The sequence below is a fragment of the Aspergillus nidulans genome, chromosome III, assembly GCF_000011425.1.
Source record: "Aspergillus nidulans FGSC A4 chromosome III".
Lineage (NCBI taxonomy): Eukaryota > Fungi > Ascomycota > Eurotiomycetes > Eurotiales > Aspergillaceae > Aspergillus > Aspergillus nidulans.
In genome coordinates this window covers 1,331,254-1,343,397 of record NC_066259.1, presented here as the reverse complement: position 1 = coordinate 1,343,397, position 12,144 = coordinate 1,331,254, and the positions used below count along the sequence as shown (strand labels likewise).

General features: G+C 50.6%; 5 protein-coding genes across 5 annotated transcripts, besides 1 other annotated feature; 1 reads left to right on the top strand and 4 right to left on the bottom strand.

Moving 5' to 3' along the window:
- Positions 1-12,144: part of a sequence feature (contig 1.80 1848..335440(-1)) that runs on past both edges of the window.
- ANIA_11446 (uncharacterized protein) lies at positions 672-1,096 on the top strand (the record flags this gene model as incomplete). Its single annotated transcript, XM_050611665.1, has 3 exons — positions 672-716; positions 783-930; positions 1,062-1,096. 3 exons carry the CDS (start codon positions 672-674, stop codon positions 1,094-1,096), a joined length of 228 nt encoding a protein of 75 aa, XP_050467668.1.
- Positions 1,310-3,466, bottom strand: ANIA_04676 (uncharacterized protein; the record flags this gene model as incomplete). The annotated part of the gene is made up of 4 exons (XM_657188.1): positions 1,310-1,621; positions 1,694-2,294; positions 2,344-2,458; positions 2,506-3,466. The coding sequence occupies 4 exons, from the start codon at positions 3,464-3,466 to the stop codon at positions 1,310-1,312; spliced, it is 1,989 nt and encodes a 662-aa protein (XP_662280.1).
- On the bottom strand, positions 5,803-6,210 carry ANIA_04677 (uncharacterized protein; the record flags this gene model as incomplete). Its single annotated transcript, XM_657189.1, has 2 exons — positions 5,803-6,012; positions 6,169-6,210. 2 exons carry the CDS (start codon positions 6,208-6,210, stop codon positions 5,803-5,805), a joined length of 252 nt encoding a protein of 83 aa, XP_662281.1.
- On the bottom strand, positions 7,552-9,576 carry ANIA_04678 (DNA-directed DNA polymerase eta; the record flags this gene model as incomplete). Its single annotated transcript, XM_657190.1, has 1 exon — positions 7,552-9,576. The coding sequence occupies one exon, from the start codon at positions 9,574-9,576 to the stop codon at positions 7,552-7,554; it is 2,025 nt and encodes a 674-aa protein (XP_662282.1).
- ANIA_10587 (uncharacterized protein) lies at positions 10,753-11,781 on the bottom strand. Its single transcript, XM_050611664.1, has 3 exons — positions 11,701-11,781; positions 11,421-11,582; positions 10,753-11,269 (listed from the first exon to the last, which is right to left on the bottom strand). Exons 1-3 carry the CDS (start codon positions 11,729-11,731, stop codon positions 11,022-11,024), a joined length of 441 nt encoding a protein of 146 aa, XP_050467667.1. The 5' UTR covers positions 11,732-11,781; the 3' UTR covers positions 10,753-11,021.

Sequence of the window (12,144 nt, the reverse complement as noted above, 5' to 3'; positions counted from 1 at the left end):
AAATCAAATATACGAGATACCGTATGAACTATGAAGCTGCGAGTTCCAGATGGTTGACCTGTCAAAGTGCCGTAGTCCAGCCCGCCTCCAAGGCCCACACGCGCGGATGACGAATCCAGCTGGATCCACAACCAAGAATGATTTCTATGCAGGAGTCGGGGCGAGCCTTGAGCACCAAGGTGGCGATTATCGCGGCCGTCTAGACCTCACCTGACTTGGTCCTGTTTCTGAATTAAGGTGCTCGATTCAGTGCCTATACAAGTAGCTACAAAGACAGGAAGTCTGGATACGCTTAGAATACTCAGGAATGGTACTGGCGAGGTTAACGAGGCTGCCAGCGCCTCAATTCTCTCGTATTACGGAATCCTATACTCCATACACTAGTTCAAATTCCAGCTGACAGTCGTTAACTCGTGCATAGTATTAGTGACACTGACAGCTGTCTTCCAAGTAGACGGAATTCACTCGGCCGCCCGGATCCGCGACTAGTATGTGAGTCCCACTCAATCCCAGCCGCTTCAGATACCGCTGTAAACATATTACCTGGGTCTCAAATCTCGAATATTCCGTGTTGACTGTCTATATAGGCCCTGTTTTGTTTGTGGCTGGTTCAGTCTGCATCTGGACCTACCCAAGAGTAGCTGGACAGTGCACTCCAGTCTAGGCTCCCTATGAACCTTGGTACGGGTACACAGGAGCTTGGTCTGGACCAGAGAGTGAGACCTATGTTATTGTTGAGTCTTCAGTGCTTAACAGTGTAATATTGGCAATGGTTGGTTTAGGAGCGGCGTGCGGACTCTCCTGTACATACTCAGACTAGTAGTGGCTCAGCTGAGCCTGAAGGGCAGATGAGGAATGTCCCGGCATTTGCAAACAGCCCTTCAAAAAACTTCAGCACGCAGTGGTGGACAGCATCTATGGGGTACGGGTGTAAGTTTACGTACTTCTTATTTTGGAAGATACAGAGCTGTACTATTCGTCTGGTCTCATATAAGCGTCTTCTGTGGTGAGACAACATACCCTACATCAATAATTCGCTACTTCTATCTATATTCTCGTAGTTCTAGGCATCATGAGCCCATTGGGTATTCAATAGAGGCATCTGACTCCATTCGTCATCAACTTCTCCGTACATACTATAGCATGTCAGATGGTCGTGGTTGTATTACCACGCCGCAAAGAAGGGAAGAGTGGGTTATATGTCGAGAATAGAGTGAGCGATTTCCATTGCCCAAGCATGCAACCTCGGCTTCGGACAGAATGTACTCCGCACAGGTCTAGATCCTCTGCAGTGGCGAGTGGCACCTATCTACCACCGCCCGGTCCGGGCCCAACGGCCGCTCCCTTCAATTGCAATGTCCTCCTCTCGGACCGGCACTCTGTCTCGCTCTCGCTCACGCTCCCTCCTTTTTCGCTCCTCTCTTCTATCCTCACGATGCTGACGCGGAGGTGAGGGCGGAACGGGAGGCGACGGGGGTCTCTCAGCGACTAAAGGAGTGGAGTTATTCGGCGACCGCCTTGAAGGAGGCAAGGACGCGCGCTCATGTTGGATCTCCTTGATACGACGCCGACGTGCGCGTCGGATGTTATCTGAGTCCTCTACCATGGCGGATACGTCGTCCTATACGTAGGTAAGGCTCGTCAGCCAGAGTTGGACCACAAAGGGCAGTAGACTGGATTCAGAAGGACTCACTGGGTGCAGGTAAGAGAAGATATAGTAGAATGAATCGTATTCCTCGTACTCGTACCCGGCGCGCTCTATCGCTTCACGTACAACTAAGTCCTTGGTGATCTCGGTCCAGAGGCGATCTCGGCGGTTTTTGACGCCAATGTATCGCGGACCTACTTTGCCTCTTGGGATATCGCCCTTGTGTCTGGGCTCTCTAATATCGTCAACGGGTACTTTGGCAGGACGGTCTCTGTATCGGGGATGTCGTAGTTCCTCGCGGACGTCCACAAATGGTGATTCTATTTCAGGACTGTATTTCGATTTGGAGGATGGTGTTCGGACAATGGCCCAGTCTTCTGTGCTGTCACTTTGAGGCGAGCTGCGCATATGTTGTGGTTCTTGCCGGTATTCTTCTCCGATGAACTCGCGCTCCTTGTACGCAACCCTGGGGGTAACTCGCTCGTCTTCTATGAGGATTTCCCTGTGTCCTGCAGCTTCTGGCTCCTCAATTATGGCTCTCTGTTTTCCTTTCTTCCTTCGAGCGTGAGGTTCAGACGACAGTTGAAGTGATTCCCTACTCCGTCTTGCGACCTCAATCTCTTCGGCTGCTTTCTCTTGCTTCCGCCTATTATAGTTAGTTTGTAAGAGAGGAAAATGGATGGTACGCTACATACCTTTGACGAATCTCACGCTCGTTGAGAACCGTTTCTACACTCGGCACTCGGGGTGGACTAGGCGGACTGGGAGGGCTAGGCGGGCTAGGAGGTCGAGGTATCTGATGCACTGGTGCTGCCGAAGAATAAGCAGCTGCAGTGAAGCCCTCGTGGGAACCTTACCATGGCCGAGAGGTTTAATCCTCCTGGGCGATTCTTTGTAGACTGGCGGAACGGGAATTGGCAAGGGTACTCTCGGAAGTTCTTCTTCAGACGATCCAGCAGATTCGGGCGACGACAAAGACGAGGTCGCCGCTCGGCGGCGCGCAGAATACTTCTGCTCGAGATGAGTTCTCCGTACCACTCCCTGTCGGCCGGGTGTAGGAGCGATATCCACACTCTCGTCGCTTTCAGTGGTCTCATCCTCTACGAGGTCAATATGATAATGTGATCGGTGGCGTGGGCGCAGAACACTATCATGGGGTGGACCCTTTCTATCTCTCGCATATTCCTCAGGCGCGCGGCTGCCCTTAGGGTACATGTCCTCATCGTAGCTCGATTGCCGCGTTCGCTTTTCCTCTTTCAGGTTTTTACTGCGCTGTAGAGCCTCCTTGCGTGCGTCGAGCTCATGTCGAGATATTGATCGTTTTGCTTCGATATACTCATCCATTTCATCTGATTCACTTTCCGTAATGCCATGGTGTGAATCATCATGAGAATAGTACACTTCATCGACATCCGAGATCTTTGAACGCCGTCTGCCGCGAGATCCAGGTTGAAGCTGAGGCTGAGACTTGTGAGAGATATGTCTCTCTTCTCGATACTTTCTGGCTCCTTCGGCGCGATATGCATCCAGGTCTAACCGCGCGCGCCGTTCGGCTGCCAATACGTCGTCTCGAAGGTACTCCAAGTCTTCGTGCGGGTACCCCGCCTTTGAGCGGCCTCTGCGGTGTCGACGGTCTGGGAGCACCTCAGCGACCGGTGCTAGAGGTGGTCCTGGCGCACGGGGCATTCGATGCCCATGCCCATGGCCGTAGCGTACATCTCGGTCGATCAGGACCTCACCCTTCATTCGACTGGGATACACTTCCTCCATGTCTTCGATGACATCGTCGTATTCAACTAGACGGCTTCGACGCGGCATATCGGGGTTTAGGGGACGTTGAGACAATGTGTCTAAGGCGAATTGTAGCTAACATGCGGGGGATGCTTCGTCGGCGCCTCAAGACGCACGGTTCTGAGGCTGTGGGGCGGTTCTTTGATGGCTTATCACGATCTCGGATGGTACCCCACGGTAAGAAAGAAACGATTCGCGGAATGATTATGATCACTGTACCATTAAGCGTGTTGGTAGGCAGAAGAACAGGAGACCGTGGTCATTGTACTGCAGTGGAGAGAAGGTATCGTGACAACTAAGCAGGTGGATATACTGGTGCGCTGGTGAGCTGTTCTGCTGAATCGACCCCGCGGCTGTGCCAGCTGATGTCACACCGCAGCAGACTGTCTCCTGAGTTTCCATTCGTACCTACAGGGTACAAACTCAGTACGCGGCGTCTGAATATGCGCAGTCATGCAGGCTTGTGACCAATCATGCTCCAGGATATAGCAAAATTCTTGGGGAGAATTTGTGGTTGCAGGATTGCTGCGAACCAGATTTCCAGCGTTTGCTTTGCCCGGATTCGCGCAGGATCACCCACTAATTAGTGACAAGAAACATATTTCTTCCACCTCCCCTCACGACATTTTCACACGATCTTCCAGTTCACTAACACTCTTTTGATGTCCTCGCCCTTCTCTACAGTGTAGCTGAAGATCAAGTGGCCATACTCCGATCCAAGTTTTGAAAGAATCCGGCTGTTGAGACATAGACAGGCGCCTTCAATTTGCCGGCTAGTTTAGCCACTCGTCTGAAGGGCGTCCTGCATTGGTACAATGACAGAGATGTGAACGCCTGAAGTAGCGGAGGCCAGTGAAGGAGCAATAGCGCTGCAAGGATATACAGGATTATGATACTCGCTAAGGCGCATCTGGTCTTGTAAGCAGTGCTTGCGCTTGTACATCCAGGAACGATATCTCTTGGTCTAGTACAAGAGCTTCCCACCGCTTCATCCTTGTCCTCAGTTGGCGATAGCGTTAGGGTGGCCTGTTGTCAATGAAGTCGAGAATAAGACGGTATGATGGCATCGCGGCCCCTATGATGGTAGTAGATGGTCTGCAACGTATACAACGCTGTGGAATCTAGGATGGTCTCGCTTCGGACGAGTTGGGTGTCAATGTGAACTTCGGCGCAACCGACCTCCGTGTTTAGAGATAAAAAAGGCCTGATTGATTACACTTCTGTGAGACTGCTGAATGGCCTTGCCATCGCCAGAGGTCAGATTGTCGTATCGTAGACTGAGTAGCTTGATAGTGCCAGCCACGTGCTCTAGGGTCAAAACACGTCCGTTGACCCTAGACTTATTGCATTCAGTCGGTTATCATACAAACGTGGAAGTACTCTGAGGAGACCCATATCATAAATATAGACATATATGATTGTCATTATTAATATAGTGTCGAGAGCGTCTTGGTTGAAGCGCAGTTGCACATGCAACGTTTCACTCCCGTTCCTCGAGAATAGTACTCGAGGACAAATCTTACATGATGACGGATGTTGCTGGGCGCGCGCGTATCTAGTTTGATGCTGAACTGGCCAGAACAGCCCACTCACGCATCGTCCGGAGCATTGTATCTGAGAGTGGTTCCATGAAGTGGGATTGTCCCAAGTTGGAAGCACGAGCACTGGTAGATTATTTTCAGCATGTGGTAAACCAGCCCATTTCAGCTTGGACTAAGAGACGGATGGCTCGAGCTTAAGGCGAATTGCCCTTCTAATCCGTCTAGGGTTTGTTTCTTGAGGCATAAGGAGCTGAGGACGGCTGAGGCGGGCTTGACGATATCGCCAGTCAGAGAGCTCACTTGCAGTTGGCCAATACACTGATCGCCACTCTGAGTAGTAAAGGCATTTCACTCGACGACTTCTGCCTACAACATTAGAAGGTCAGCAGACGGTCAGAGAATAAATGACTACGCTTACAGGTAAGGAATCCCTTTTTTGTTCGTTTCGTTCGCAGCCTGTCATGGGCAATGAAGTTCATCGGATTGGATCGTGTCAGTACTCTTGAGATCGATTCATGCACACAAGAATAGAGTCAGGACTTGGGAAGACGCATTGTTATCTTTGATATCATGTAGTGCGGGGTAAATGCTTGGGGTCTTGGTAGCTTTTGCTCATTATGTTCATTCTAGGTACTGGGAGAGAATGGGTTTGCTCACGGGGTGTTACTGCTCAAAGCAGCAGCAAACAGCCAAATTGAATCATTGAAGCTCTCCCTGGACCCTTCACTTCACCTCATATGCTTAATCCTATATACAACTAGTCTTCTCATATTATCTTCAGCCTTGCACAGTTCTTGACAATAGCCTCATCAGCAGCTACGGTTACCTCATTCCGAAAGTGTTTGCCCACCAGCGGGTAGTGCTATCCAATATCTGCGACGGCTCGAGGTTGTCAGCACGTTCTCCAGTCAGCAAATTCTTTCGGTCAATAACATCATGCTCCCAATTCCTGTACTCCCGCTCGTCATCCGCAGATCGAGGTGTTTGATCCTTTCCGATGAGTTTTACCGTTGGGTCGATCTTGAGGCATGTCTGGAGAGTGATAGCAGGTTGGTCGAGACTGTTCCAAGTCGGAGCGTAGTAAATTGTTCATCATAATCTCTGCTTCAACCTCAATAATCAGGGCAGAGGATGAAACTGACGCCTCGCTCTAGATGGCTTCGTGATAGCTGGTACTGGTTGGCATACCTGGACCATCTGGAGACCAAATTTACGCCTCGCGATAGGCATCTCTGCGCACCATTGAATTCCCAATCCTCTGAGACTGAGAGTGGCTTTGGCTGCGCTTTATTGCAAACTCTAGTCAAGGTATCCCAGCAGCTTGCCTTCCGGGGCGAGCATTTTTTCTGAGTTTGGGCGGCATTCGACGAGCTTAAGGTTGAATCGACCGCTTTCTAGTCCTTGTATGGTGCAAAAGTCAATCACTGAAACACCAGCTTACACCAGCTTTGTTTTGGCTTCCTTCAATGCATGGGTGACCAGCAATGAGGATGGGTAGCCCTGTAAGTCTAGTGTCAATAATGGCAACTCGTCCATGAGCGAAAACAAACTAATCCGTCATCCCAGATGATACCTATGGTAAGCTGCTCAAGCTAAATTGAATTGACATTTCTCCACAGCCCAGCTACCGGTGAGGTTTCTTCCTCCCAAGGTTCCAAATTGATCACTGTGCTCTCGAAGACTTCAATATCCTTCATAGTGTTTGCGAGGGGTAAAAACGCAGCTTCCGTGGGAGTCATCAGAAGACCACATTTCAATAGATAAAAGTAGAGAACATTGAGCTGCTTCATCGGCGGGAGACACATAAGGTATTTCGATACCTCGCCTTCTTTTCTGGGTTTCATGGACAGGTCCAAACCGTGTTTGTTTATGTGCTGAACGGTACTGCGTCGCTGATCGTGCCAAATTCTACATGTAACTTTTCTACTAGTATTTGCGGCCTCTCATATGTCTGGTGTCTGTTCGGGGTGGTAAGGGTATGCACATTGCCCCAATTCCAAAATTTCAGTAAAGGTGCTAACCGACTCTATATAGTTCATCCTCTGGCAAGCTCGCCGAAACAACAGAATCTGGAATCAGAACAACGTCCCTCACTTTACACGGCGTTCCTCTCCTTCTGCCAGGACCCCTGCCCTCATCTGGGGCGTCGGCGCTGTACGCGAGGTCAACTGGTTCAGCCTGGTCATCCCGATGTGTGCCTTGACTGCGTCATTGACCATAAGATGCGGATTGCGATCAGTACTGCAATGATCACTATAAGGATCGCGGCGCCAGACATGACCATCACTGGCATCCAAATCAAGAACGCGACAAGTTTCGGTGTGAGCTGCGGGTATCATATCCGCGAAATGGGGTCGGCGACTGCAGAAGGCAAGTGCGAATCAGTATTGGAATATGTTCAGCAGCTCAAAGAAGACGGCTTGCTGCACTGGTTTCGTTGTTTTAGAAATAGCTTGAGCTGGAACAGACAAGCTGCAATAGAGCGGAAATGAGTCCACGAAGGTATGCACAGCTAAAGAGGCCGCTTGATGATGCGTCTATACCTTGTCGAGTAGTCTCTAGGGCGTTGAATCATCCAAACGTAAGTCGTGTTTGACCCTTCTCCGATTTGCCTCCCCGCCCGCCGCGAGCAGGTTTTGACCGGGAACCTGAAGCCGCTCTGTTGGGTAGCTGAGCAGCCTGAGAACTTCTGGCTGCTTGTCTTTCCTGAGTTTCGAGATCCTTTGCAAAGTGCCAATCATTGTGTTCGTCTTCCTCACCACAATTTATGTACCTACCACAACGAGGGCATCTGAAAGATTTTGAATGTACCTGCTCAATCTCGCCGTCAGACGCAACATGATCATCAAGTTGTGCATTGTCAACGTTGATGTCGGGAGTGTCTGCCATATGACCCTTGTCAAAAGAGTGGCCCGGCCCGTCCGTTTCTGATGGCTTGTTGAAAAAGCGTCTTAACCCGCTATCTTCGACTTTTCTTCGCTTTTCAATCGGTTGGTGTTCTGCGGGTACCTCATCCGCCACATGAACCCGGCTCGACGACGAAGACGCCATGTTCCTCGCCTGGTCGCCGCGTAGCAAAAAGCCATCAATTGCCTGATTCTTAGACGTCCCGTCTTCAAATCCGCCAACACTCATTGAGATATTCGCACACGGCCATGCAGCCCCATCTGCAGCAATCTGCCGGAGCAATGTCTTCCCAAGCTCAAAGAGTAAGTCTTCATCAATAGTAGCTGACCCGGGGATTGGCAATTGCCGGGATTTAACCTGCGCACCTTGCCGGTGGTGCAGCGCAATGGTTTTCGGCCGCCGCTTGTGCTCAAGGACGCCTTCTTCCACAAGGCGACCATATATATCTGCCGCAAAAATATGGAGCCATTTATCTGCCTGATCGAGGGTATTTATACTCGGCCGAAAGGATTTTGCTGAAAGCATGGACTTTATTTGCGTCCTGGGGTTGACTTCGCTTTTATCTTCGCCACGAATAATACCGTACAACCAAACTGCCGTGTCATCGTTCAGCTTAGCGCGGAATTGCTCAAGCGACACTTTGAGGAGTTCGCTGATCTGTTCTGTTCCAAACATTGCAGTGACCTGGTCTCCTAGTTTGCCGCCAAGCATCCGGATCTTGGTGAACTTGAAGCCGCTGAGGAAGTTCTGGATCGCACGATTGCGAACGACGGTTTGCTTATTGGGTTTGTTCGTTGCACTGCCCAGCTTCGCCATCATCTTGTTTTTCGCGATGCCTGCGGAGCAGGTGTAGCTAAGTGAATTCCAAACGGCCGTTCGGACGGATCGAACAATTTCAGCGCCGATAAGCATGGCAACATCGTCCCAGTCCGGGTCATCGACCTCAGTCTCGTTCTCGTCAAGGTCAACTAAGCAATCCTCAGTATCCCATTCCAGCGCAGTTGTTGGCGGACAAGGCAGCAACGCAACCCGATCGTCTCCATGCGGCTTCTCGCGCATCTCGGGGTACCGCTGGAGCAGGACCCCGAAAACTAGTGGAGAAAGGTCAATGAAAACCTCGTCAACACTCGCTTTCTCAACAAGCGCTTCCTGCAATTTGATTTGACTGCTCAATCCCAGCCCAGACAAATCACCATTGAGCTCGGAATAACACTTCGACAACTCTCGCTTGATCGTCCCTAGGATCTTCCGCGATTCCGCCCGGTACGGATCAAGACAGACCTTGTCCGTCCCGATATTCTTCCACGCATCCTCTCTATACGCCCACTTGCCGCCCTCGCCCTCTCGAAATGTAGCAACATGCTGAAGGACAATATCCGCGCACTTAGCCTTCGCCTCCTTCGCGCTGATCATCCGCGTAATGCCGAATTTGCGCGCCGGATAGTTGATCGCGATGAGCGAGTCCCACTGCTGAACGGCAAGCGGCCTCTCGCGCGGCGTCCCTAGCCGGACCATCTCGCATTGTGCGTAGAAGGCATCGAGGTCGATGTGTGCTATTACGCGGAGCGGCGAGGCAGGGGACGCTTGTCGGAGAAGCTGGAAATGACGGTAGGTGTAGCGGGAATGGCGTTTCAAGGAATCGTTGGATGAGTTCGGGGGCGAACCCGGTGGTTCTGGGGAGAGCGGCATTTCGATATTGGCAGCGGAGTACCCATAGCGGAGATACCTATGCTGATGAGTAACACGTCTTGAGCAAATATGAGACGTTAAATCTCATAGTTGCGGATGATCTTTGCAATCAATTTGAAATTTATGGCTACTAAATTCTGCGGATCATCTGTCGTTGCGGGTTCTCTGGGGTCAGCCAGAATTTTGGATCACCTAATCGGGCTAGTGCTGGTACCCCAGCATGGTACGGGCCTGGGTGCGTCGCTGCCTACAGAGGTGTACCTAAAGGCTTTGATCAGTAGATATTATTGCCCTGAGTATCCATTTTGTACCTCAACGTACTCGAGGTAGACAAAGCATGGGATTGTGGAAGTCCAGCTGAGACCGGTACACATATATATATTTTGCTCAGCCATGTACGATGCAGTAGATCTTTAGCGCCCTCTCCACGACCAACAATTATATCCACGTTCAGCACGAAAGAGGAAATGGGCGAGAATGGCCCTTTCACTAGAGTTCCAGTCTGTTGCAAGCCCTACTGGCAAGGATATTTCAACAAGGCAAGAACGACCGAAAGAGGGTTATTTTAGGGGAAGTAAGTTGTGGTGGAATGCGCGGCCGTTCCTTCGTGCGTATACAATTACAGTGCGCCTTCCCAATACCTAGACAATCCGTACTATCTGGCGTCATGGTGCGTGGGATGAATAGATCCATGAGATCGCCGCCGCACTCAAAATTACTACTACCGTTATATATCCGCCACTCTGCATTTCATCATCAGAACACAAAGCTGGCCGCCAAATTTTGATGGCCAATGTTTGCTCATGTCTGCTGCGGACTCAAGGGTGTCCTAGATTCAGAGACAGCGGAGCTTGACATGATAGCTTCACTGTATCACGGAAGCTGCGCGACTGCGTCGCGAAACAGCGAGTTCCAAAGGGAAGGCGAGCAAGCTGAAAGAGCAGCCGATGGTGTCTATGCGGAGCACGGGCTGCGGTATCCTTTTGCGCAATCAGAGATATCTGGTCCGACGTAAGGTATGCGACGTCCTATAATGTGCACAGTCCCTAGATAATCTCCAGCGTTGCCCATTGCCCATATCAAGTGAATTACGCTGAGGGATGTTTTTTCAGCCTGTCGCAGTCCGTCGGTCGTGGCTGTCTTCTAAGTTGCTGGCAGTCGTATCAGAGTTCGAGAACGCTGGGGGAAGTCATATGCTGCAGTTCGGCTTAATGACGGTGGACACCATCTATTCGAAACAGCGAAGCGAAGCGCACGAAGCACGTCTACTATCATTCGCTGCGACTGTTGAGTGGATGAAAACGTCATACAACAAGGTGTCTTGGAATGCGGAAAGAAGACATTATATGTGGTGCTATCCACACCTAGCATCGCGCTTCGGCCTCAAGCAGTCATGAAAGCATCGGCAATTGGCTGGTGGACATGCGCACAGAAGCCACCTGGCTCTATAATAACGGACCATCAACGGCTCTGTCAAGATATGCCGTGTGCGTGTATAGAGTATTCGCGAGGGTGGTACGTGGAGATCTCCGTTGTGAGTAATGGATGGCGCTGGTGATAATGACCAAGCTTGACCAGCTGACCCGGAATGGGAACACTGATATCGCGGTGAACCAGAAGAAAGGATGCGAGGTCGAGGTCATCTGCAATCTCGCTCTAACGCTGGAAAATCTCAAGCCCGCCAAACCCAGGCCTTCTCACCGAACCCGTGCGCCTATTCAAGCTCCTTTGAATCGTCTTGGTCTTCGTGGAGTATTTCATAAATCATACTCGGTGCTATGTAGCAACGCTGGTTTACCGTCATTGACGAAGCCAAAAAGCTGCGGTAAGTTCCGACGCACAACCAGTGGTTAGGTTCTTACAGATTCCGCATCCACTTAAAAAGCATGCTCTGGTGGGAATGCGATCGAACAATGTCCCAATGAGAGTGCAAGACCCCAGGCTGGAACCCAAGGATACGGACGGCCCAGGCGGACTGAAGCCCTGGTTCGCAACCATTTCGACATCTATAAACATTAGCGAATTGATAATTGGACGGTTGAATTTGTCGGAACCCGGTACTAGGTAGGGCAGCATCTGCACTGAGGCAGAAGATTAGCAAATGGAGGAGGGTTTCCAACTGACGTCTGATGAATGCCCAAGCCGCCACACGCATGACTGCCCAACGCAACGCCCAAGATCTCGTCCAAGTACGTCACTGGCTGCGGGAAAATTTGCTGCCACCCAACACCAAAAAAGCGTCAATCTTTGTCCAGTGAAAGACGAGAAACATTTTAAATCGCAATATAGACTATGACTCTATACGTTTAAGGAAGTCTCGAGGAGCCTTGAATTCTTGAGCCGTCAAGGGACAGGTGACAACCTTCCAAATCACGTAATCCGCAGTTTAGCGAAGTACATACAGACTACCTCAGACAAGTAGCGATGGTAGACGCAACTGTCCCCTAATGCATTTTTTGTGATTCCATCGAGGCCGAAAGAAGCAAAGACGAGCTCTTGATAGGGTTTGCTCCTGAACAATCGACGACGCATCCCCAGCACCAAATCTTCGCCTTAATCGAAGGCTGG

Coding starts and splice junctions, on each gene's coding strand:
- ANIA_10587 (XM_050611664.1), bottom strand. CDS start 11,731: ATGCGTGTGGCGGCTTGGGCATTCATCAGAC. Junction 11,583..11,700: donor GGCTTGGGCATTCATCAGAC/GTCAGTTGGAAA, acceptor TAATGTTTATAG/ATGTCGAAATGGTTGCGAAC. Junction 11,270..11,420: donor CTGTAAGAACCTAACCACTG/GTTGTGCGTCGG, acceptor TTCGGTGAGAAG/GCCTGGGTTTGGCGGGCTTG.